Raw genomic sequence first — 26,128 nt, forward strand, 5'->3', positions numbered from 1 at the left:
TGGGATTTGTAGTCCAGCAACAACTGAGTAACGTTTGGTTGAGCAGCGCAGCAGGGTTTACATCCCCTTTAAGAAAAGAAAATGTTGAAAACATATAGCATTAATATATCATGAGTCTTGCAAGATGGTAGGTCCCAATACATTAACCCACAGCAACCAGTCATCATGAAGCTTTAATTGTTTTACCAAAGACTGTTAAAGCAAGTGTTTGATTGGTTGCTATATGTTACTCTACAAGCAAAAATATTTGCCCACGGTTTTAACATGGCAGAAAGTTTGACATTGTCCCTCTCTAATGATTAATCATTTCTTATTTTCTTTCTTCCTTTGTGTAACATAGTACGTCATCCCACCTAGCAACAATGACTCTGAGCACCCAGCACCGCCTGCTTATGAAGCGGTTATCTATACCATACCAGCCAAGCCGGCCCCACCGCCATACAGCGCTCAAGTACACGTTGACCAGTTTGGAACGGGACATCCAATAAGATCCTCATCCTGCACTTGTAGTAAGTGATTTCCATGAATAAAAACATTGGGTCATCTCATGGTTTATCGCTAGTGATGAGCAAATCTGTCCCGTTTCGCTTCGCCATAAAATTCGCGTAACGGTGAAAAATTCAATAAACGCATTTATCACGCAATTTTTTTGTCGCCCACACTAAATTGAATCTGGCCTATTGTCTTATAAAAAAAATCCAGGAGCCTCCGAAAGTAGAATACACAGCCCAATGAAACCCCACAAGGGGGTGGGGCCTGGGTTGGGGAAATATGTTGATAAAAGCAGAAAGGACTAGTGATGAGCGAATCTGTCTTGTTTCGGTTTGCCGAAAAATTTGTGAAACGTCAGGAAAAATTATTTTTTTATTTTATTGTTTTAACTTTGAAATAAATATTTAAAAACATATACCCCACTGATGCTTCAATTAATGTAATGTTATTGTGTATTTATTTTGATGAAACTTAGCAGTAGCGGCTGCATTTCCCACCCTAGGCTTATACTCGAGTCAATACGTTTTTCCAGTTTTCTTAGGTAAAATTAGGTACCTCGGCTTATATTCGGATCGGCTTATACTTGAGTATATATGGTAAGTGTTTGTGCACTTTTAATAATTTTTCACAGGGTAACCCTTTTGAAATAAAAAATAATAAAAGTGGTATAAAGGTGATACCTTTATTGGCTAACTAAGATAACCATAGCAAGCTTACAAAGGCGCTATGTAAAGGGGTAAAATAAAGAATTATTTCATTAATGTAGCTATGTGCAGGGTTGGCCACCAGGTAGCGCCAAGTGCACCTGCAGAGTCTATAAGGTTGCGCATTAGCTGTGCATTTGCCTTTTTTTTTTTTTTTAATGTTCAGACAGACCGATTCTACTCAGTAGGAACCGGGTTACCACCCACAGGTTTAAAGTGCCCCACTGGACATTACCTAATAAAACATACAAGGGAAAGCTCGCTCCAGAGTTACTGCTGAACTCTCATGGGATATGGGTGCAGTCCCTGTTCCAGATTAACAATCCCTTTCTTTTTTTATTTTTTAGCGAAGAAGATTTGTGTAATTTCTATTATAGCTGTCGTCGTGCTGGTAGCTATTGGGATTGTGGTACCTACACTTATCTGGTACTTTGGTAAGAGAAACATTGAACAGTATATCACATGGATTTACCTCTGTATTCCAAGTCCGGCTTTCTCAAAATGGATCCCAGGGATTAATCCTTGGTCAGTGGTAGGATGAACATTTAGAATTCCCTGTAGCAGGCAGACACAACAGAACAGAGGGGGGACGGGCATATAAATCATTAGTTTTAAAGTCAATGTTTGGTCTGTTCAAAGACATTTGTCAGAACAGAAGTCATTAAAGAAGAAGAAAAGGCATTTTGCTGCCCATAGATTAGTCCCATTAGTGCCACCTAGAATGCTATATTTATTCTGCAGAAAGCTTTACCATACCTGAGTAAACAGCCCTAGAAGCTGCAATTGTTTGCTTAAGATAGCAGCTGCCATTTTAGCTTGGTCTCAGCAGCTTCTGTGCTGCAGCTCTGGCTGCTGGTAGCTCAGATTACACAGAGTTGGCAGGGGGAGTGAATTCTGATGGGAGGGGGAGCAGGAGAAGGGAGGGGGAGAGAGGAGAGAGCTGAGCAGACCCGTGCCTGTGCCCTGAAGGATTTCTCTGAGAGCAGGAGGTCTGACACTGAAAAACATCTGTACACAAAGATGTTACCTCCCATACTGTGTGGGAAATCTCCTAGAGAATGTTACCCTGCCCTGTGAAAGAGATGAACATTGCAAGACAGCCTGAGCCAAGAGGCCTCAATAAGGAAAAGATAGGACCCTAAGTTATAGTGGACACCTTAATGAAAGCCAGGCAATGGGGCCCCTTTAAATGAGGGCTATAGTCCCGGGTTCTTACTGAAAAGTCCCTCGTTTCCCTTTGATCTCTTGCACTGAACGCTAAAATAGATACAGAGTTTCTCAAACTTAATTAGATAAGTAGCTTTTGGCAGAGCCCAGAATACTCACCCCCGGCACTGAGATACAATTGTAACTAATAAGCTAATAAGGTCTCTTGGGGGAACTGAGACTCGCAGCTTAAAGGGCAACTTCACCTTCATTAGCAAAACTGTAATAACACACAAAACAAGACCCCCAGAAATGTGTTCAAACTTTACATAACCTGCCAAATTTTCTAAAATGGAAGTGGTATTTAGGGGGTGTGGTCAAAAAAGTTTGCTACACTCCCTCTTTTCATTGTTCAAATACTCCTATTCTTTTTTCTTTACAGTCACAGCTCCTCCCAGCAAGCCTTCCTGCCCAATATACTGTCACTACGATTACGCGTGTGTCTTACCCTACCAGATATGTGATGGTGTAAAGGACTGCACTTTTGGAGAAGATGAAGAGAATTGCGGTAGGGAATGGTTCATAGTTAGCAGTTTCTTTATGGCATAAGTAAGACTGTAACTGTAACTACCAGATCAATAATGGTCTTACGATATACAGTTGGGTCATTTCCCTATGGGCCCAAACTGTAAATTATACCCTTATAAAAGAAATGACTCGCAGATCCTCCCTACAATGTGGCTAAGAACCTCCTTGGGTGCCATCTTGTTTGGTATAGTTTGTTGTTGAGTTACAGGAACAAACCTACTTTCTCCCCCAGTGCGATTATATGGAGCAGACTCCCAACTGCAGGTCTATTCTACATTAAAGTCAGCATGGCTGCCTGTGTGCGCTGATAACTGGACTGATGCCTATGGGAGGTTGGCCTGCCGGGACTTTGGCTACAGTGGGTAAATATATAACTATATATTAATATTATAGATTCCATTTATTCTTATACCCCATAGTGTATCTGCTAGTGTCCCATTAATCCACACAACTGTGCTTGGTCACTTCTTCAGGAGCAGCTATAACAGATCGGATACCTTGATGTCCCCATACGCCCCTAATGGGTATTTCCAGTTAAACGATGGAAACCAGACCAGCAAGTTCTACACAAGCATTCAGTACAGGTATGACGGTTATGTGCTCTAACATAGAGGTTCAAAGTATGTCTCTGTTTAGTAATCTATAGCAACCAATGGTAAGGGGGCAATAATATAAGGAGCAATATTTATTCCAGGTTTGGTAACCCATAGCAACAAACTGATGCTTGCTGTTAAACTGTGGGCATATCTGTATGTATGTATGTATGTACAGTATGTATATCTTTATTTATAAAGCGCTACTTATGTACGCAGCGCTGTACAGTAGAATTCATTAATACAAAAAGGGGGTTAAAGATAATGGATAAAAACAAAGTACAACAATAAATACAAATAAATACAAGGTACAGTTGCAATAAGAGTCAGAAACAAGATGAACGAGGTCCCTGCCCCGTAGAGCTTACAATCTATATGGGAGGGTAACTTACAGACACAAATAGGCAAAGATAAGTGCTGTAGGTCACAGTGGGTGACACTACAGTATAAGTGCCAGTTCCCAGATCAGGTGCTGGGCGAGTGCTCCAATAGGGAGTCTTTAAGTTTAGATTTAAAAAGACTGAGGGAGGATTCTCAGGGAGGGCATTCCCAATGTGAGGGGCAGCAGGGCAGAAAGGGTTAAGGTGGGAAACAGCAGTAGTAGTGGGGGGCGCAACCAAACGATTGCTCTGCGAGGAACGAAGGAGTCGGCCAGGAACGTACAGAGACACAAGGGAAGAGATGTAGTGAGGAGCAGAGGAATGGGGGGCTTTGAAGGTTAAGAGAAGACGTTTGTAAGATATTCTGAGTTTAATAGGAAGCCATGATAAGGCCTTTAGCAGGGGAAGGGCCTGAACTCTCCTGGATGAGAGGAGGAGAATTCTGGCAGCGGTGTTTAATATAGACTGTAGGGGGGAAAGATGGGAGTTAGGGAGGCCGGTTAGCAGCAGGTTACAGTAGCCCAGTCGGGATAGGATGAGCGCGTGCATGAGCAGCCTAGCTGTTACAGTAGAAAGAAAGGGACGGATTTTGGCAATATTGCGTAAGAAAAAGTGACAGGTTTTGACAGTGGTGTTAGTATGGTCAGAGAAGGAGAGACTGGAGTCAAAGATCCCCCCCAAATAACGCATGGAATCGACAGGGTAGATGAGGGTGCCTTCAATAGAGATAGAAAAGGGGGGGTAGGACCAGGCTTAGGCGGAAAAATCATTAGTTCAGTTTTTGTTAGGTTGAGTTTGAGGAGGCGTTGGTTCATCCAATTAGAGATAGCCAGGAGGCAGTTAGAGATTTGACTCTCAGTTTCAACTGTTAATGAAGGGGTCGAAAAGTAAATTTGGGTATCATCAGCATACAGATGGGATTTAAAGCCAATATATACTGACATTATTATTATTATTATTTGCTATATAGTGCCATCATTTTGCACTGTGCTTTACAGAGTAAAGGGGTCCAAATACAAGACCAAACGGTTAACATATACAAACAATTTCCCCAAAATGATTTACAGTTACATTTGGATACTGTTAGGAGACACTACGGGGAGGTCAGGTTTGACGTTTCTGTATGTACCTTGCACTATTCCACTTTATGTGATATACAGCTGAACTCCGGTACCCGTAGGGCCATTTTCCAAAGCAACTGATGACGTCCCATGCAGCCTTTCTGATGACTTTCAATGAACTACTATTTTTTACTAATTCTAGCTGAATTCCATCTTTTGCTTAGCATGTTTTATAGCTTGTTCTAATACATATACATCTTTAACACATCTCTTTACAGTTCTTACTGTTCCTCGGGATATGTGGTCTCCTTACGTTGCATAAGTAAGTGTCATGAAGGGGTAATGTAACTTTTTGGGATATTGTGGGTAGAGATGTCCCTATGATCTTTCCATACACTGTAGGTGACAGACTAGTATATGAAACATGGCACTCCATAAGAGCCTCTTCTCTGAGATCTCTCTCTTAACTGGGTCTCACTCCCTCAGTAGGTTCCCTCTCATCTATTCTTCATCTTCATCATCTATCATGGCTGCCCAGCAGTACCAATCACATCAATGTTTCTACTGCTGCTTTCTCCAGTCCCGCTCTCATTGCTGTGTGTCCACCAGTGTCATCCATTTAATGTTCTGCGTTAATGTTCTGTTACCTACTTGTGCTTTACATCTCTGGGATGAGTTATTATAGAACTAGCCCTATACTGTCCTTCATTATTGGGGCTTTGCTCCTTGTCTTTACTTGTGTTTTTGTCTCTGCTCTCAGTCCAGCTCACAGACAAACAGTTCAGCATAATTGTGGCTGCACAGTGCCATTTGAGTGGTGATGGTGTCATTTCTGGCTCATATGGAGCTCCAAGAATGGAGATAAATATCACTGGTGATGTTGCCTGTAGCAACCAGTTGGGTCTTTGCTTTGATTTCTAACTTTTAGGTGACTGTTCAAATCTTATTGCTGATTGGTTGCTATGGGCAACATCACCACTCTTGGTAAACACGCCCCTTGTTGTCAAACCTCATATTGATGCAGGCCACAGCGGGAACCCTAAAGCTAGAAAGCTAGCAACACCTTCAAGTGGTGGTTTCTCCAGGGTTACCCAGTGTCAATGGGTGGTTCATTTGAACAGCCTGGGGGGGCGCAATGGTACTTGGTGCCAGTAGGTGCAAGGGAGCAGGTTCTGGTGCATGTACCTTTAAATAATGGCATCAATACTCATAATGACTGTGTCCATTTTTTTTTGCATGACCACTGTGTTTGCTATACTAATGAGCTCTGTATGAACACCTTTTTACCTTTCAGTGTGATGGGATTGGCCTGATAAACACTCCCAAAATGTGCTTAACCTAGTAACATACTTAAGGTTAAATAGTGAACTTGGCTGAGTGGAGCTGGGTTTGAAAGAATCTGATCATAGACCTATATCAGTGATCCCCAACCAGTGGCTCGGGGGTAACATGTTCCTCATCAACCCCTTGGGTGTTGCTCTCAGTGGCAGTACCCCCATGTACATTTGTCATGCTTGTGTGGCTCCCCAACTCTTTTTACAGTTGATTGCGGCTCAGGGGTAAAAAATATTCTGACTTTTTAATTATAAGTGAGTGTCAAGGATATGTTTTTAGGTCCTTATGTCAATTATTTTCATTCTATTTATTCGTATTTTTCATTTCCTGTGGTTTAAATTCAATTCTCCGCAGGTTGCGGTATATCTAATAAAAATGTGGCCAGCCGAATAGTAGGGGGAACTAATGCTTCCTCAGGAAACTGGCCGTGGCAAGTTGGTCTACGGCAGAAAACAGGACTTTTATGTGGCGGGTCCATCATTTCCCCCAAGTGGATAGTGACGGCAGCTCATTGTGTATATGGGTAAGTTGGTGCAGCTCAATTATTATAATATTTTTGTGCTTTTGAGGTGTTTGCCTTAAGAAATAAGGTTGCCCTAACCTTAAACTATATCTATCAGAAATCACCATTGAGTTTCCTGATCTGGGATCTGTTATCTCCATTTTAAGCAAATAGTTCTCATTTTTAAAACTGATTTCCCTTTTCTCTGTAATAATAAAACAGTACCTGTACTTGATCCCAACTAAGATATAATTACCCCTTATTGGGGGCAGAACAGCCCTATTGGGTTTATTTCATGGTTAAATGATTCCCTTTTCTCTGTAATAATAAAACAGTACCTGTACTTGATCCCAACTAAGATATAATTACCCCTTATTGGGGGCAGAACAGTCCTATTGGGTTTATTTAATGGTTAAATGATTCCCTTTTCTCTGTAATAATAAAACAGTACCTGTACTTGATCCCAACTAAGATATAATTACCCCTTATTGGGGGCAGAACAGCCCTATTGGGTTTATTTCATGGTTAAATGAATTTTAGCAAACTTACAGTATAGAGATCCAAATTATGGAAAGATACCTTATCTGGAAAACCCCAGGTCCTGAGCTTTTTGGATAATAGACCCTATACCTGTACCCTTATGTACAAAATAGCTCTTCAATTCCTAATGTAACCCTATTTTGGCTACGGTTGTACTTTTAACACGCAATCACCTGCGTGTGGCGCTACAGGAGCCCTGAGCCCCCGCTTATTATGGGGGACAGGTGTAATATAAATGAATGGCGTGCCTCCACCCAGGGTAGGTATAGGTAGAACTACAGTATATGTCTCCTCCCTGGGAAAACTCTATGAGGTCCTCCTTGGACCCAGACTCCCAGCAACTCCCGGTACCTTGCCCCTCCCTTGGGGTAGCTGCTTACCAGACAGTTGAGGATCCTCAGTATATGAACCACCAAGACACTGGTTAAAATGGTGAACCAGATGAACTTGTTTATTGATGCAGGCAGAACATTCAGAGGATGTCACACAGACGGCTCAAGTCACACTCTCTCTTTGGGCTACCCCCGGTACTCCCGCCGGATGCTTCCACCTAGTAACTCACCCCGTCCACGCGTAGGGCCCCTTCACTGGGAACACTCCCAGCTGCTGACTTGGCTCCTCTTACTACACACTACAGGTCCTGAACTCCAGCCATGAATGCTGGGGGGTCTTAACCCCTCTCTCTCCTGTTGGGGCTATCATTGCCCGTTCTCTCTAGCCTGCCTGTCACTCCCAGAGTGACCTGTTACAGTACCTCCTGTACTAGAACACAAGCCTGTTATACGCTTCTTTACAAGAAGCAGTCCCAGGACTAAGACCTGCACAAAATGGGTGTCAGCCCTTTTTATACTTTTAGCACAGTGACATCTAGTGGTTGCTGTTAACTCCCTTTTCACACATAAACACCTAGGACCACCTTTAGGTGTCCAAATCTCATAAGGCCACCCTCATGGTGCCTGTCTAAAGGGGAACTAATCCTGGAGGGGCCCAATTCTTTGGGGTCCCTACACTAACTTTCCGTTTATTAACAGCCTGCAAATTATTGATAGCCAAACTATGGAAACAATAACAGATATAGGTATAGGATCTATTATCCAGAATGCTTGTGACCTGGGGTTTTCTGGATTTGGGATCTTTCTGTAATTTGGATCACCAGACCTTAAGTTTGCTAAAAATCTGATTTTTTTTGCCTTAATGTGTATCAGGTACAAGGTTCTGTTATATATATCTAAAGGAAAAAAAAGGAAATTAGAGTTATGTGTTTAAAATTGAGTTTATGGGAAATGGCCTTTCCATAATTCAGAGATTCTGGATAACAGGTTTCCTGGTAATGGATCCAAACCCTATAAGACAATTTCTCTTTTTCTTCAACTATTTTTTTTAGATCTTATTCAAGTGCTTCTGGTTGGAAGGTTTTCGCTGGGGCTCTGACCCTGCCAAGTTACTCTGATGCCAATGGCTATTCTGTAGAGAGGATCATTGCTCACCCTGGGTATAATCCCTCTAATGGCAACAACGATATCGCCCTAATGAAACTCAAAGATGAAATACTGTTTAGCTGTGAGTATTCTTCTGGTTTGAAGCAGATAAGCCAGAACCTGAAACTAATGAAGGAATTAAACATAAATCTACAGCAATTGAACCTTGGCCAGTCCTTCTTGGGTGGACCTGGGGCAGGGACAGGGCTCAGCCTAAAGGCTAATTGTTCAGTTTCAGCAGAAGTCTATTTTCCTCTTCTAGATAATTCTGAAAGCCCAGCTTGAAGGTCAGTTAGGGTGAGAATTGGGGGGGAAACATATTCTATGTCCTAAATATTCTTGAAGCAATGGGTGAATGGTTGACACAGCAGTGTTTTCATAAAATAAAGGGGGGCTCCGACAAAAGGAAGTTGTACCCAATATATAGGGGCAAAGACAGGGGAAAGTGTTGGAAGGGTTACTGCCTGCCCTGCTCTCATTTCCCTACAGAAATAGGGGTTGGTAGCACTAGGTAGGTACCTAATATATAGGGGCAGAGACAGGGGAAAGTGTTGGAAGGGTTACTGCCTGCCCTGCTCTCATTTCCCTACAGAAATAGGGGTTGGTAGCACTAGGTAGGTACCTAATATATAGGGGCAGAGACAGGGGAAAGTGTTGGAAGGGTTACTGCCTGCCCTGCTCTCATTTCCCTACAGAAATAGGGGTTGGTAGCACTAGGTAGGTACCTAATATATAGGGGCAGAGACAGGGGAAAGTGTTGGAAGGGTTACTGCCTGCCCTGCTCTCATTTCCCTACAGAAATAGGGGTTGGTAGCACTAGGTAGGTACCTAATATATAGGGAGAGAGACAGAGGAAAGTGTTGGAAGGGTTACTGCCTGCTCTGCTCTCATTTCCCTACAGAAATAGGGGTTGGTAGCACTAGGTAGGTACCTAATATATAGGGGCAGAGACAGGGGAAAGTGTTGGAAGGGTTACTGCCTGCCCTGCTCTCATTTCCCTACAGAAATAGGGGTTGGTAGCACTAGGTAGGTACCTAATATATAGGGGCAGAGACAGGGGAAAGTGTTGGATGGGTTACTGCCTGCCCTGCTCTCATTTCCCTACAGAAATAGGGGTTGGTAGCACTAGGTAGGTACCTAATATATAGGGGCAGAGACAGGGGAAAGTGTTGGAAGGGTTACTGCCTGCCCTGCTCTCATTTCCCTACAGAAATAGGGGTTGGTAGCACTAGGTAGGTACCTAATATATAGGGGCAGAGACAGGGGAAAGTGTTGGAAGGGTTACTGCCTGCCCTGCTCTCATTTCCCTACAGAAATAGGGGTTGGTAGCACTAGGTAGGTACCTAATATATAGGGAGAGAGACAGAGGAAAGTGTTGGAAGGGTTACTGCCTGCTCTGCTCTCATTTCCCTACAGAAATAGGGGTTGGTAGCACTAGGTAGGTACCTAATATATAGGGGCAGAGACAGGGGAAAGTGTTGGAAGGGTTACTGCCTGCCCTGCTCTCATTTCCCTACAGAAATAGGGGTTGGTAGCACTAGGTAGGTACCTAATATATAGGGGCAGAGACAGGGGAAAGTGTTGGATGGGTTACTGCCTGCCCTGCTCTCATTTCCCTACAGAAATAGGGGTTGGTAGCACTAGGTAGGTACCTAATATATAGGGGCAGAGACAGGGGAAAGTGTTGGAAGGGTTACTGCCTGCCCTGCTCTCATTTCCCTACAGAAATAGGGGTTGGTAGCACTAGGTAGGTACCTAATATATAGGGGCAGAGACAGGGGAAAGTGTTGGAAGGGTTACTGCCTGCCCTGCTCTCATTTCCCTACAGAAATAGGGGTTGGTAGCACTAGGTAGGTACCTAATATATAGGAATTTTTTTTTATTTATAATATCACTTTACAATGAATAATCAACATATCATACACATTTCACAGATCATGAAACAAACATAACAAAACAAACCCCACAAACCCACCATATCCCGCCAGCCCACAGAGTCCATCCGTCTGTCCATTGGCAACTCCCCACCAAACACACCAAATCAAAGGCTGGTTTGCAGAGTCCTGTGTTTGTCCATACGGCTTCCTTCCACCACCCCCAACCAACCCACCATCCCCAGAAAAGTCTTTCCTGGTCCAACCCACCAACCTCCATTTTCCATCCCCCAACAAAAAAAACCCCACAATCAATAGCATATAAGCAACACAATAACAGAATGATGCACATAACATATATATATCCATGCCGAGCAGATTGCCCCAGGCCACACAAAACCGCCCTCCAGCCTATAGAGAGAGGGAAGAGCAGTGTCAGTGCTGGGGGGCCATATACACACAGTAGGTACATACCTAGAGAAGAGGACATGTTTATGAAGAGGACAGAGTAAGGTGCACCCCTCGCCATAGTTTCTGATTGGAGGGTGACCTCTTTATCTCATTTCCCTTCAGGAAACTCAGCTGACCCAGAGCTGCCTTCACAATGTTGCCTGCGTTAGCCTCCAAATGGCCAAAGGATCTCCTGCACCTATGCTGCCAGATCTGGTACCGTGTGCATGCAATGATCATATAGAGTGTCTCACGGTCCAGTGGGTGGTACCTAGCGGGAACCCCATAGGCTGAGCCTGCATAGTTCAGGTGGTTCAATACTGGGACCCTAAGGGCGGCCGCCATCTGACCATACACATCCTTGGTCACTGGGCAACTGACAAGAAAGTGCTCCTGGGTCTCCTCCTCCCCACACTCCCAGGGGCAATCCCTGCTGTCAATGTTAAGGTATGTCAGGTTGCCACGGACATAAAGTTTCCCCTGAAGTGAAAGCCAACTGATATCAAAGAACTTAGGGGGGCACCTCCTGCCATTAAGATAGCGAAGGCTTTCCTCAAGGGTGTTCCCCACACAGTCTCTCAGAGCGAGAGGAACAGCAAAGTAGGCCCTGATCACCCTGTGGTACAACTGCCTTCGGGAACATGTGGCCAACTCACCCACCCCGACATTCCACCTCTTCAGAATCTTCAGAGCGAGAAGAAGGTATGATGGGAGGGATCCCTGTCCTGCCCGAACTCTCTTCATGCTACCGCCTTGTAGCCATGTCCCTACAAAAGGCGATACCCAGTTCCTGATACAAACTTCCCACAGGGAATCATTTCCTTGGGCCAAACTCCCAAAGTTAAACTTCAGGAAAAGTGACCCAAAGAAAGCCACAGGACACAGCATGTCCAGCCCTCCCTCCTTCCGCTGCAGGTACGTTATCCCCCTTTTGACTGGATTCAGCTTGTGTCCCCAGAGCAACTGGAAAAACAGGCTGTGGACCCTGGCGTAGAGAGATTCTGGCAATGGGTACACGTACGCTACAAACAAAAACAGAGGGACCAGGTAGGCCTTGATAAGCTTCACCCTTTCCCTGTAGGCCAGCCTCCATCCCTTCCATCGCTGGACCTTTGCTGTTCCGGCATTCAGTTTCTCATCCCAATTTAGCCTGCAATTGTCTTCCCTCCCAAACTTTATCCCCACGATCTTTATGTGGGATGGGGCAGTTGAAAATTCAGGGAGCTGGAAGTCAGGCTCACCATTCAACGTCCAAAAAGCCTCCGACTTGTCATAGTTAATCATTGACCCAGAGGCCTCAGAGTAGCTTTCGATGGCTTCGTTAAGCAGCCTCCTGTCCCCTGGACTGGACACTACCACTGTGACATCGTCCGCGTAGGCGAGGGATGCCAATGTCTGGCATCTGGGGATTGACATACCCCTCAAGCCACAACTCTCCAGACTCCGCAGAAAGGGGTCTATGGCAAATACATACAAGAGTGGGCTTAAGGGGCAACCCTGTCGCACACCAGACTCTACATTGAAATCATCTCCCCTCCAACCATTGACAAGTGGGAAGCTTACGGCCCCTTCATACAAAACTGCCAGCCATTGGATAAATTTGCCCGGGATGCCGTACTTACCCAAAGTAGACCACAGGTACTCGTGATTCACCCGGTCAAAAGCCTTGGCCTGGTCCAAAGAGACAATGTAGCAGCCCTTGCTCTGAGCTTTGCATACCTCTAATGTCTCCCTGATAGTAAGGAGAGCACCAAAGATGCTCCGCCCTTTCACCGTGCCGAATTGAAAGCCTGACAATAATGTGCCTGAGAACTGAATAAGTCTATCAAAAAATACCCTTGCGAGGATCTTTCTATCGTTATTGAGAAGGGCAATAGGCCTCCAGTTCTCAATACGCTCTGAGTCCTTACCCTTTGAAAGCAGGATCAAAGAGGAAACCCTCATGGAGGGGGGCAAGATGCCCTCCGCCAGGCTGTCTCTAAAGACCTCCACGAGGACCGGGGCCAACTCATCTTTGAAAGTCTTATAAAACTCGGCCGTTAAGCCGTCTGGGCCTGGCGCCTTCTTTTTATGAAGGGTGTCAATGGCTGCTCTTACCTCGGCCTCCGTGATCTCTGCTTCCAGAGGGGAAAAGTCCACATTGGAAGTATCAGGCCCTGGGGTCGCCTCCAAGTAGTCAGTCAGCCAGTCCCTATCCAAAGCCTTGTTCTGGAAAAGGTCGGCATAGTATGACCTCACAACACCCAGAATACCCTCCCTGTTAGTCTGCAACTTACCCTGGGTGTCCATGAGGCCGGTCACTAACTTCCTGGCCACAGAATCTCGGTAATTCTGAAAAGGGTCCGGTGAGTGAAAACTCCCATAGTCCCTTTCCAGAACCAGAGATCTGTACCGGCTGTACTGATGCCGCCTGATCTCAGCCTTCAGCTGGTTCAACTTTGCCCCATCCACCCCGTCCGAAATACTGGCCTCTAACTTCTTTCGTAGGGACAGGTACCTTTTGTATTTCTCCCCCTCCCTGCGTACAGATAGCCTCCTGAAGTGAGTTCGGAAGGTCTCCTTGGCCTCCTCCCACCACAATGACACAGAGTCATAAAAGTCAACCCTATCAATCTCGCACTCAAGAAGCATCTTGAAGGACCGCTGAGCTGACTGCCCCACTAGGGAATTGGCATTAAGCCGCCAAAGGCCCCTCCCTCTGACTGGAACAGAAGAAGCCCCCCACAAAAAAGAGACTGCCAAGTGATCGGAGTATTCCACAGCCTGCTCCCGTACATCTGTGAAAGTCTCCCCTGCCCCAACAAAGGCCATATCCAGACGACTGGATCGCCCCGCACAGTGGTAAGTATGCCGCCCAGTACAGCCATTCTTGGTAGCAACATCAACCAGGCCTGCCTGCTGGATGATATTATTAAGGAAATACCCTTCTGTTCTGTAGCCTTTAGTCCCTGTTCTATCTTGTGGCCTTAAAACCTGGTTGAAATCACCAGCAAGAACCACTGGGAGGGAAGTGTGGAGGTACTGCCTCATGTCCGACAGCAGTGCGTTCCTTTCCTGCGCAGACTGTGGCCCATAGATATTAATAAGGCGCAGCTTCCTACCCCCCACTGTGACATCAAGGAGCAGACACCTGCCTACCTGCATCTCAATGAGACGGTGAAGAACAACATTTAAGGCAGCTCTGAACAGCACCCCTACACCCCCGCATGGCTCGGCCGCTATTGACCAGACAGAGGGCCCATCGTGCCATTCAGAGGTTGCCCTCCGAATGTCAGCTCTGGTGGTTAAACGAGTCTCCTGAAGGAAAAAGATGTCTCCATCTGACGATGAGAGACTAGAGAAGGCTAGAAATCTAGCCTTGGGCGAGCGGATGCTACAGACATTGGATGTATAAATCCTAATTGGAGACGTAGCCATGTTGGTTTTTAAATTTGGCTTTTTTCCCTTCTCTTTCCTCTTCACATACCTCTTCTCCAAACCTCTTAATTTGAACCCCTGCTGGTATAGGGTCCTCATCCCCAAGAGGGATCACCTCAACATCTGTAACCAGATCCACCTCAGGCTGAGATATAGTGGGCCCAACCACTTCTGAAGAGGCGTCACTACACCCCACATCAGCTGATATGGTCCCACCACCCCTAGGGGTTGACTGACTAAATGCAGCTGATTGCTGCGCTGACTGCTCCAGAGAAACTTCTTTCTCCATTCTCTGGTACTCCTCCTCCATTATGGATCCCCAAGAATCATCCTCATTGGAATCATCCTCCCCGGAGTCATCCCCTTCGATCTGCAACTGGGCATAACGATTGGATGTCTCCGGGAAGGTCATGACTCCGGGGGACCTCTTACCTGAGGACTTAACAAACTGCCAGCCCCCTACCTCAGGAGAATCAGCATCTACCTGCTCACTGCTTCGTTTATTCTTTTTATTCTTCTTCTTTCTCTTTTTGGGGTGTTCCTGCAAGGGGGGTGCAGGGCTCAGGCTGATTTCCTGAGATTGTTGGGGGGATGCTGCCCTTGAAATACTCAGTTGTTGCTTGGGATCAGGGGCATTTGGGGGGGTTGTTGGAGCCTCTGAAAGGCCTTTTTTAGCCTGTGATGGGCCCGCTTGTGGTGATGACCTCTGATCATCAACCCTCTGACCATTGGAGCTCCCTTCCTGACTTTGTGCCTTCCTGCCCTTACTGCTCTGATCTCCCACTGGGACTTCCCGCTGGGCCTGATTTGCCTTTGCAGCCTCTGGTTTCTGCCTAAGCTCCTCCCTGCACTGCTGCTCCACCTCCTGAACTGCTTCAAACATGAGCTGATCCTCCTCCTGCTCCGCCATGTTTCCCTTCTGGCCGTTGTTATTATGCCAGGCTTTAGGGCACAGGCGGTGGGGGTGACCCTCTTTACCACAGAGGTTGCACTTTATGATTTTGCACACCTTTTTTGTGTGACCTATCTTCCCACAGTAAGCGCACCTTTCCACCAGACAGGAGCTAGCAAGATGGTTAAGGGAACCGCACTTAAAGCACCTCCTCGATTGGCCGGCATAGAAACAGATGCATTTCTCTTTGCCAATGAAGAAGGTGTTGGGCAGATGTTGGGGGACGTTATCTACAACCTTCAGTTCTACCTCTGTTTTCCACCCACCTGTCCACACATCATCTTCACATACACGGGTCAGTGGGGCAAGGAGGGTGCACTGGCGCTTTAACCACAACACCACATCATTTACTGGCACGCCTTCATTTTTGACGATGATGGTGATATTTTTGGTCTCAGGCCTGGAAACTGGAATGGCATCAAAGTTTTTCCATTCGGCTGGTTCTTAAGGGTGTCAAAGAGACGCCAAAATGCATCTAAGCCCTGCGGGATTCTGAAGCTGACATCCCACTCTGTAGGGGACTGGACAATACAGGCCTCCAGGTCACTGGTCTTAAACTTGGCAGATTTCTCTAGCAGGGTCCTTTTTTCCCTCCCCACACCAATTTGACACAATTTTGCCTACGGAAAGCCTGACCCCCAAAGGAAGGCCCTTCCCCTGCTGGGAAAAACCGTCTGCGCTCCCAGAAATTGCCCGATGTGCCCCCATCTGCCCCAGAAGTTGAGGCCTGTTCCCCAGGTTGCTGACCCCTAGGATTCTGTCCCTGCTGCCTTTCCCCTCCTGCCTGGGCCCTGCCATCTCTCCCTTCAGCTGTAACCGACTGCTTTGGGGTTTTATTCCCATCACTACCCGACACCCCTTGTGCACCCATCACCACTGACTCTCTGTGAGCACTCACTCCCGCAAGCACAGGCGCACCCTCACTCATACCAACAGCACCTCCATGCACCACCCCAGACATGCCACTCGCAGCTGAACTGTTGGACGGTATTGGTGCAACTGGATCTCCCTGCGCCACCTTGGGATGAGCTGGTTGGGCGCCGGGTGACAAAGGAGGGAAATCTTCCTGGGTGACGTTAAACTCTTCCCTCTGTTGCTGCTGCTTTTTCTCCTGCTCCACCTCCTCCTGCACATTAAATGCCAGCTGCTGCCAGTGGATGGCATCCTTCCTCTTGCCCTTTGGCGGTGCTTTCTTGGCTGGGGCTTGTGGCCGCTTGAATTCCCCCTCTGTATCAGAAGAGGCCGAGTGGCTGGTGGAGCTGGGCTTGCGGCTACGGTACGGCACCTCCTGCCTCAGAGATTTCTGCATCTTTTCAAACCGCTCTCTGTTCTCAAAAGTCTCTCTCCAGGGCCCGGCTTTGCTCAGCAGTCTCTCTATGGAGACCTCGATTTCAAAGAGCTCCCCTTTAAGAGTGATGAGGTCCAGTTCCAGTCTGCCTCTGGTTTTGTTATTAGCAGCTTTGATCAACTTGCGCTGCGCAACTATTGCTGCCTCTTTCTTTCCTTTCACCTTATAAATATCATTCAGCTCTTGCAGAAGAGGGACAATATCCTTATGACTGGGTGCCTGGGGGTTTCCATCAGTGGGTGCATCTGGGCTCTTTTGTGCAGTTGGCTGGCACTTTGCATGTAAATCAGAGTCAGTGGATCCCTGAGATTCCTGCTCCCCATCTGAATCCCCAGCCCCACTGCTTGTATCAGACCCCACACTCACAGCCGGGCTGCCCACGTTCCCTCTAGTGGCTGCACTTAGTTTGGCAGCGGAAGGGTTAAGCTGGGAATTGGGTTCAGGTGTCTCGTTACCTGCAGGATCCTGAGAGTTGGATTCCCCGGCCTGGGAAACCTCAGCAGCAATTCTGCCAGATTGGGACAAATAATCTGCTTTTTCCCTTTCAACTGGACTTTCCCCTGCAGCACAGGCCTCAAGGGGTGTTTCTGGCACCACATATTCCCCCCCCCAGTGGAACACATTTGGCTCCCAGAAGTGATGTTTACAGGGGATGATGGGAGTTGTAGTTCACCTACAGGTAATTGTGACACAGCTTTGCCCCCATCTTGTTTTTTCCTGTTAGATGCACCTTTAGCATTCAGTGTTGCTTCTCCCCCCACTGTAGTGCCAGAAGGTGAAGCCCCCACAGATACAGAGCCCTGGGATTTCTTGGCTTTAGGAACAGGGGGTTTGGTACTTACCCCACCAGTTCCCTCCTCAGCTGCCCCCGGGGTAAGTTCTGCTGCATTTTGTTGCTTCTGTTTGTTTCTCTCACTTCTTCTTACTTCTGGAGCTTCAGCTCCCAGCTCTGGCTTTCTGCCTCCAACGGTCTTTCCCTCTGCAGTTTGCTTGGCCGGGCGCGGGGCCCGGGGCTCCATTTCTCCTGCCTGCACTTCCACTGTCCCACAATGGCTGCCGCTCAGCTCCTCCTGTGCAGGTCTCCCCACACCTCCTCCAACCGACCCAAACTCCAATGTCTGAGAGTCAGAATCTCTCTCCAAACCTTCCTCCAGGCTGGGCCCTAAAGCCTGAGCCTCCAGTGCTGAAATTGGCTGTCCAGAGCCTCCTGGTCCTGGGCTAACGCTGGCCATGCAGAGAGATCAGATTACACGTCTGCCCTGCTCTCATTTCCCTACAGAAATAGGGGTTGGTAGCACTAGGTAGGTGCTAATATATAGGGGAGAGACAGGGGAAAGTGTTGGAAGGGTTACTGCCTGCCCTGCTCTCATTTCCCTACAGAAATAGGGGTTGGTAGCACTAGGTAGGTACCTAATATATAGGGGCAGAGACGGGGGAAAGTGTTGGAAGGGTTACTGCCTGCCCTGCTCTCATTTCCCTACAGAAATAGGGGTTGGTAGCACTAGGTAGGTACCTAATATATAGGGGCAGAGACAGGGGAAAGTGTTGGTGCCTCATACACTGGGACAAAAACAATATACTGGAGGAATTATAGACTGCTACCTTTATCTAGGCTTCTAATATCTACAGTATGTATAATGAAAGAGATAGAAGAAACTATTGGATGGGTGACTCTGCTTTACTTTTATACAGATACAGATTTAAAGCAAAACTAACATACTTTTTCAGATAACTCTCAGCCGGTGTGTTTACCCAATTCTGGAATGTTCTGGGAAGCTGGAACCATATGTTGGATATCTGGCTGGGGCAGGACCTCTGAAGGAGGTGAGAAAAACTCCAGGATTAGAGATTTCTCATACAAAATGTTCTCTGTTCCTGCAATTGGAGTTGGGAGCAATAAGCACAGTTTCCCAGCACTGAACAAGTCTGTCCCTTTATCCCCATGTCTGATTCCTGTGCCATATAATGACGGGAAAATGCCATAATTATCTCTATATGTAAGGTACCAGCAAGGGGCCTGACACAGTGCTGGGAATCAGCATTCTCATTGGCCACTTCTCTTGCATTTATAATGAAGTTTTTCGTCAGTAGAATTCTCATTGGTGTTTTCATGTGTAATATGCACTATAGAGCACCTAGTGGTGCCGGGGGTCAGTCTTACAGTCAAATTTAGTGTCCCTTTAGAGCAAGGTCACATAAGATGGATTGTTAGCCTGCGGATAATACTCCTGAAACCTTTAGGGTTGTACATAAAAAATACTAAAATTAAATATTCTGCTGACCTAATTAAATTGGTAAGCTATTAGACACCTTACCAGTACCACTTACCCACTGTATCTTTAGTTTGTGTAAAAGAAAAAAACCCTATCTATGAATAGTAGTGATGAGCGAATCTGTCCCGTTTCACTTCGCCATAAAATTAGCGAAACGGCAAGAAAATTCACGAATCGGTAAAAAATTTGTGAAACGCATTTGTCACACGATTGTTTTTGTCACCCCAGCATTGTTTTTTTGTCGCCCGTGTCTTTGTTTGTCGCCCCCGCTTTTTTGACGCGACCACGCCCCAATTTTGACACGAGGCGAATTTTCACAGAAGTTTTGCGAAAGTGGTGAAATGCGGAAATTCGCTGCGAATCCATGCCTGCCGAAAAAATTTGCTCATCACTAATAAATACTTTGAGAGACTGACATCCCCTGCCTCTGAGGAAAGAGTGGTTTCTTCCAGAGTTTGAGAAAAGGATTTGTGATTTTTGGGTGCTACAGGGACGGCTACAGACTAGTGATGAGCGAATCTGTTCCGTTTCACTTCGCCGAAAAATTTGCGAATCTTTCAAAAGATCTGCAAAATGGAAAAATTGTCGCCCACGGCTATTATTTTGTTGCGCAGCTATTATTTTGTTGCCCGCGGCTATTCTTTTGTCGCCCACGGCTATTATTTTGTTGCGCAGCTATTATTTTGTTGCCCGCGGCTATTCTTTTGTCACCCACGGCTATTATTTTGTTGCGCAGCTATTATTTTGTTGCCCGCGGCTATTCTTTTGTCGCCCACGGCTATTATTTTGTTGCGCAGCTATTATTTTGCCGCCGTGGCTATTCTTTTGTCGCCCATGGGGCCTGACACAGTGCTGGGAATCAGCATTCTCATTGGTCACTATACAGCTGAGCTGCTATGTAGCCATGGGGCAGCCATTCAAAGGAGAAAAGGCACAGGCACATAGCAAATAACAGATAAGTTCTGCAGTCACCACTGTAATACTCAAACAGTGTAGTGAGATGTTATTCTTCAGTTGCTGCATAAATAAATACACTTTCTAAACAATTCCTGGCACCCATTACTTTAGAGCCCAACCCTGAGTCAACGTCCCTGGTGTGGCCTTATGCTGTCATAATAGTGTTACACTCCCATACGGTTAAAATACTTCTAGTTGTTCTTGCACCCGGAAGCATTAAATAATGTTTGTAGGCAGGTATGGACTGGGTGTGCCTGGGCAGTTTCAGTGTTTCTGGGTACAGGCACAACTCAAAGTATTTTTAAGCTTATGGGACTACTGACAGTCAGCAGGCAGAAAATCCCCCCGTGGCACGTTGCCCTCAAAGCAGCCACCCTCACTATATTTAAACAGTAATAAATAGTAGAACAAGCAGAGCCTCTTTCTATTGAGATTGTATAAATCACTTGCACTATCAGCTCATACTGTAGTTACATAGTAACATAGTGACATAGGGTTGAAAAAAGTCCATCAAGTTCAGCCCTTCCAAGTAAACCCAGCACCCACAACTAGTGATGAGCGAATCTGTCCAGTTTCAATTTGCTAGAAAATTTGCGCATCTTTTGAAAGATTTGCAAAACGGCAAAAAATTCGCCCGCGACAATTTTTGGACACGCTGCAAATTTTTCCGCCGTGAATTTTTTCATCCGTTTCGCGAAACAATCCGCCAATGGCGTGACTAATTTGCCGCGAATCCATGTCTGGCGAAACATTTCTCCCATCACTACCCACAGCCTATACTTACCAATCTATACACGCACATACATAAACTATATATACACCCACTAATACTTACTGTAGATATTAGTATCACAATAGCCTTGGATATTCTGATTGTTCAAAAACTCATCCAGGCCCCTCTTATAGGCATTAACAGAATCTGCCATTACCCCATCACTAGGAAGGCTCAGTGGTACATTTTGCACCGGCAGTATCTCTGGACATCCTATTTTTCCTTTACAAGTGAATAATTTGTTTTAATTGCTGATTTTTATGCTATACCCTTTTCCTTTCAGGTAGTGCCTCTAAATATCTGCAGTATGCTGCAGTTCCACTGATTGACTCCAACGTATGCAACCAATATAATGTTTACAGTGGGGCAATTACACCTTCTATGATATGTGCTGGTTATCTTACTGGGGGAGTAGATACATGCAAGGTAAGCCCTTCTGTGTCCCTGTTTGTTACATGCTATTAGTAGGTGAATCTATCCCATTTTGCTCTGCTGAAAAATTTGCAAAATGCCAAAAAGTTGCAGTCAATGAGCGTTTTTTCATGTACCTTTCTTTTTTTACCCATATGGGTGTTTTTTTGCTGTGAAACCTGGTGAAAAAAATTGCTCATTACTGAAGTGGGTATCATTTACCAGGATCTAGGTACTAGGTGCAAAGACTCCATAGAGAGATAGAAGCCAAGGCTTCTTAACCTGATCTTCCCACTAATTCCCTAAGCTTACAAAAGGCACTGAATATCCAGCCAGCTATGGACATGGTCACTGATCAGAATTTATAGGGTCGTGCTAAAATTTGTTATTAATCATCTTCTAAGAGTCTTGAAACTGGAGCTGCTCAGAAAAGTCTTGATGGGTTTCCCAATAAATATGAACTTGTACAGGAATCCTTAGTATTTTTTTATAGTTAAACTTGTGTTTTATTGGTATGGTAAGAATCAGCACCGGATTAGTGGCCAGGCCACAAAGGCAAAAATCAAGGGGGGGTGGCATGCCGCCCATTTGCCGCATCTGAACTGGGCAGGAGATTGACAGGTATTTGAATCTCCGACCCAGTCCAACGTTCGGTGGGGCGAGGAGAGGTATGGGCGAGCATGGGGGCTGCGAGGGGACACGGGGTGCCCTATCTTAAAATCTGGTAAGAACATATTTATGTACGTGTAGTACTGCAGATATTATTCATTGTTCACATCAGTTCCTGCCCCATTGGAGCTTGCAGCTCTAGGTCCCTATTACATTCCCATTCCCATTCCCATTACATTATTTGCTTTTGGAGAGTAGGAGGGAACCAATGGCGGCATGGGGTGAACATACATATACTTACAGATAGAGTCCTGGCTGTAATCAAACTCAGTCCCCAGTGCTTCTATATAGCGATGAGCAAATCTGTCCCATTTCGTTTCGCCGAAAAATTTGCGAATCTTTCAAAAGATTCGTGAAATGGCGAAAAAATTCTCGAAACTGTGAAAATGTTGCTTGTAAAAAAATTTGCCACCCGTCACTATTCTTTTGAGGCGCAACTATTTGTTTTGATGCCGCGACTATTCTTCTGACGTCCGCAACTATTTATTTTGACGTCCGCGACTATTCTTTTGACGCACAGCAAATTTTTTCATCCGTTTTGCGAAACAATCCGCCAATGGCAAAAAATGGAAATTCCCCGCAAATCCATGCCTGCTGAAACATTTCACCCATCACTACTTCTAGACAGCATTAGCCCCCGAGTCACCTTCATCTAATGGGATAGCATTCCAGTAGTGCCTTGCACTTCATTGAATTAATATAATCGGGTTTCTGTAGGTTTGGAAAAACAATGAATGCATGTCAACTAAATGGTTTCTACATTATCTGTTTTGATCTCATAGGGGGACAGCGGGGGACCTTTAGTGACCCAAACAAACTCTACTTGGTGGCTTGTTGGTGACACCAGCTGGGGAGATGGCTGTGCCCGACCCAATAAACCTGGTATCTATGGGAATATGACAACATTCTTCGGATGGATATATTTACAGATGAGGGTAAGAAACACTTATTCTTCTTGACTCTTATTACCCCTGAATGCTCTAGATTGGATCTGCTGCATCTGTTTTCTTGTGTCTGACACATCTTAGGGATCATTCAATAAGCACAGAAGTGGTATTATAGTACCTAGATGCAAATCAGCAAAGTAAATTGGGATCAATGGGAAAAATGTTATTGGCAGCCTAAACATCTATTGGGTTATTCTGGCCAAGTCCTTTTAGCTGAGCCCTAGCTGAGCAGTGCTGTGCCAGTGCCCTACTGTACTACTTGGGTTGACCTTAAGTCCAAGGCTTTTTGGTTAAGAATAGGGATTGTTAAGGATATGGACTTATTACTCTGAATTTATAAGCATTCTATGCATATAAAATGGCATTAACAATAGTTGTAGAAAACTTAAAAGGTGTAGGGCCTTAAAACACTCTGCTGACTGCTTCCTGGCCTAACCCCTGCCTGTGTGTTGTTCCTCCATAACAGCTTTGATTATTTCTTTATCCTCCGGATCAACTTGACCTAAGCTTCATAAGCTCTGTGTTATGTAAGAAACTTGTGGGTTGTATCACAAATATTATAGGATTCCCTGTGATCCTAGGACCCCTACCTTCTGAACTTGTCCCTAAATAGTATTTGCAGTCTCATTTTGAATTGTGTCCAAAAATGTAAGTGATTTTCATTTGCTCCTCCATTGGCCTTCTCGGGGGTTCAAACATTATTGGACAAACTAACATAATCATGAATATAATGAACATTTTCAATATTTTGTTGAAAATCCTTGGCAGTCAATAACTTTCTGATGTATGGAACCCATGGGCAACATCAAAGTCAGACCTTCACTGCGGCAATCTTCATGTTTGTTGGTCTTTCTACCTTCAGTTTTGTCTTCAGGAAGTAAATTTCACATTCAATTGGGTTGAGGGCAGGTGACTGACCCTTGAAGAATATTCCATTTCTTTGCCTTTAAAGCTCTTTGGTTGCTTTCACAGTATATTTTGGGTAATTGTCCGTTGGAATGTAAAGCACCATCCTATCTGCTCCATGCTCTACTCTTCTCTTCTCTTCTCATCATTCTAGAATATGTTGAGCTTAGTTTTGTCTCTCTTAAGAATATTGTCCCAGAACTGGAAAGCTTTTTTAGATGCTTTCTGGCAAAGTCTAATATGGCCTACCTATTTTTGAGGCCTACCAGTGGTTAGCTCATTGTGCGCAACCCTTTGGGGATTATTTATCAATTTTTGAATTTGTGAATGCGACTTTGTTTTCTGTAAATCGATTAATCCGATTAAAAATTCGGATTGGATACGATAATTCCTGATGATCGCAAATGTCACGAAAATGCTTATGGAAAAATCATATTAGTCACGATAATATCGTACTGCCGATCCGAAAGTCACTAAATTTCCATACCAAACTATTGTAAACAGCAGCAAAACCATTCCGATTATTTTGTGCAAAAAGTACGAAAAAGTCGCGCAAGCGTCAAAAAAGTAGCGGAAAATACAATCGGACCGATCGAAGGAACGCTAGGAGCATTCGTGGATAGGTAAATGTGCCCCATTGTCTTGGAATTCTGGGGAAAATGCAGCATTGTGGGTAAAACAAAGTGGCAATTTATATCCAGTTGGTACTGTTTGGGCTCACTTCAAAAATGAGCATTACTGTCTTAATTACAGAGAAGACCAGATTAATCAAAGAAATAATGATTCTACATTTATCACACGCGTAAAAAGAAAAAATGACCCAAGGGACAATTTTTTTTGATCTGCAACTTTTTTTTGTCACGCGGCGAATCTGCCCTGAATTTTTGTTAGGGTTTCGCAGAACAATCTGCCAATGGTGAAACGCGGAAACTCGCAGTGAATCCACGCCAAATCACTACTCTTCAACAGCTGTTACATGGCATATTTTTACTTTTGGATTTGTCGCCATTTTGACACATAATGGAGAAAAGGTTGTGGGGCGTTTTTTGCAAAAAAAAAATTCAAGTTTTATCAAGAAGGGAATCATGAAAAAAAAGTAATAATATCAATTATTTCTGTCTTTTGCAGACTTACAACTGATGAATGATGATTTATTACAATGGATTAATATTCCCAGTGTTGGCACAAAATAAACTCACCATTGCTACTTAACCAAAATGATGTTTGATGAAGTACAAGAGCCTTGGGTATGGACAGTGTACGACTCCCAGCCTTTGAAAAGCAAAATGAAGGACATTTTAGATCACACCCAATCCCCATGGCTGCACCCAGATATTCTCTGATCTGCCCCAAACCCCTCACACGTTATAGTAACCCCTCTTGCTGGCCCACAGTTCAGCACTGTCCCACCCAAGGGCAGAGAGAGCATTTGGCTTCAGCCCGCCAGAAGCATAAAGTCCCCTTGGAGGAAGCATATCAAACCACAAAATTTTTTGATATGTTCAATATATGATGTGCAACATGTGGCCCTCCAGTTATTGTTGAGCTGTAACTCACATCTTCCAACATTGCAGGGCCCCCTTTTATTTTACTCCAGTCTTGGTATCTCTGGGGCTTTTGAACACTCAAGGATATTGTGGACTGTAAGACTGATGCTTTCAAAAGGCTCCCAAGAGTTGTGCTTTGGGGAAAATTAAAGTTTATTTCTCAACCTACAGTATATCACCTATGTGTGTTTGTGTGGTTTTTGGGAATGGGTAACATTAAGCTAAACTTTCTAACATAGGAACATGTACTTGGTGTGCCTGGGTGCCCTCCTAATCAGATATATAGAGAACAGGTATGGGACCTGTTATCCAGAATTCTGGGGACCTGGGGTTTTCCGGATAAGGGATCTTTCCGTACTTTGGATCTCCATAACTTAATTCTATTAAAAATCATTTAAACATTAATTAAACTCAATAGGCTTGTTTTGCCTCCAGTAAGGATAAATTATATCTTAGTTGGGATCAAGTACAGGTACTGTTTTATTATTACAGAGAAAAGGGAATCATTTAACCATGAAATAAACCCAATAGGGCTGTTCTGCCCCAATAAGGGGTAATTATATCTTAGTTGGGATCAAGTACAGATACTGTTTTATTATTACAGAGAAAAGGGAATCATTTAACCATTACATAAACCCAATAGGGCTGTTCTGCCCCCAATAAGGGGTAATTATATCTTAGTTGGGATCAAGTACAGGTACTGTTTTATTATTACAGAGAAAAGGGAATCATTTAACCATTACATAAACCCAATAGGGCTGTTCTGACCCCAATAAGGGGTAATTA

General features: G+C 44.9%; 1 protein-coding gene across 1 annotated transcript in view; it reads left to right on the plus strand.

Moving 5' to 3' along the window:
- tmprss2.2 (transmembrane serine protease 2 gene 2) overlaps positions 1-25,510 on the plus strand; it is a 76,348-nt gene extending 50,838 nt beyond the window's left edge. Inside the window, exon 17 of the mRNA XM_031896533.1 lies at positions 24,924-25,510. Coding sequence (XP_031752393.1) covers positions 24,924-24,935 — 12 coding nt within the window. The 3' untranslated portion in view covers positions 24,936-25,510. The remainder of the gene's footprint in view (positions 1-24,923) is intronic.
- The last annotated feature ends 618 nt before the right edge of the window (positions 25,511-26,128 follow it).

Source organism: Xenopus tropicalis, chromosome 2, assembly GCF_000004195.4.
Source record: "Xenopus tropicalis strain Nigerian chromosome 2, UCB_Xtro_10.0, whole genome shotgun sequence".
Classification (NCBI taxonomy): Eukaryota; Metazoa; Chordata; class Amphibia; order Anura; family Pipidae; genus Xenopus; species Xenopus tropicalis.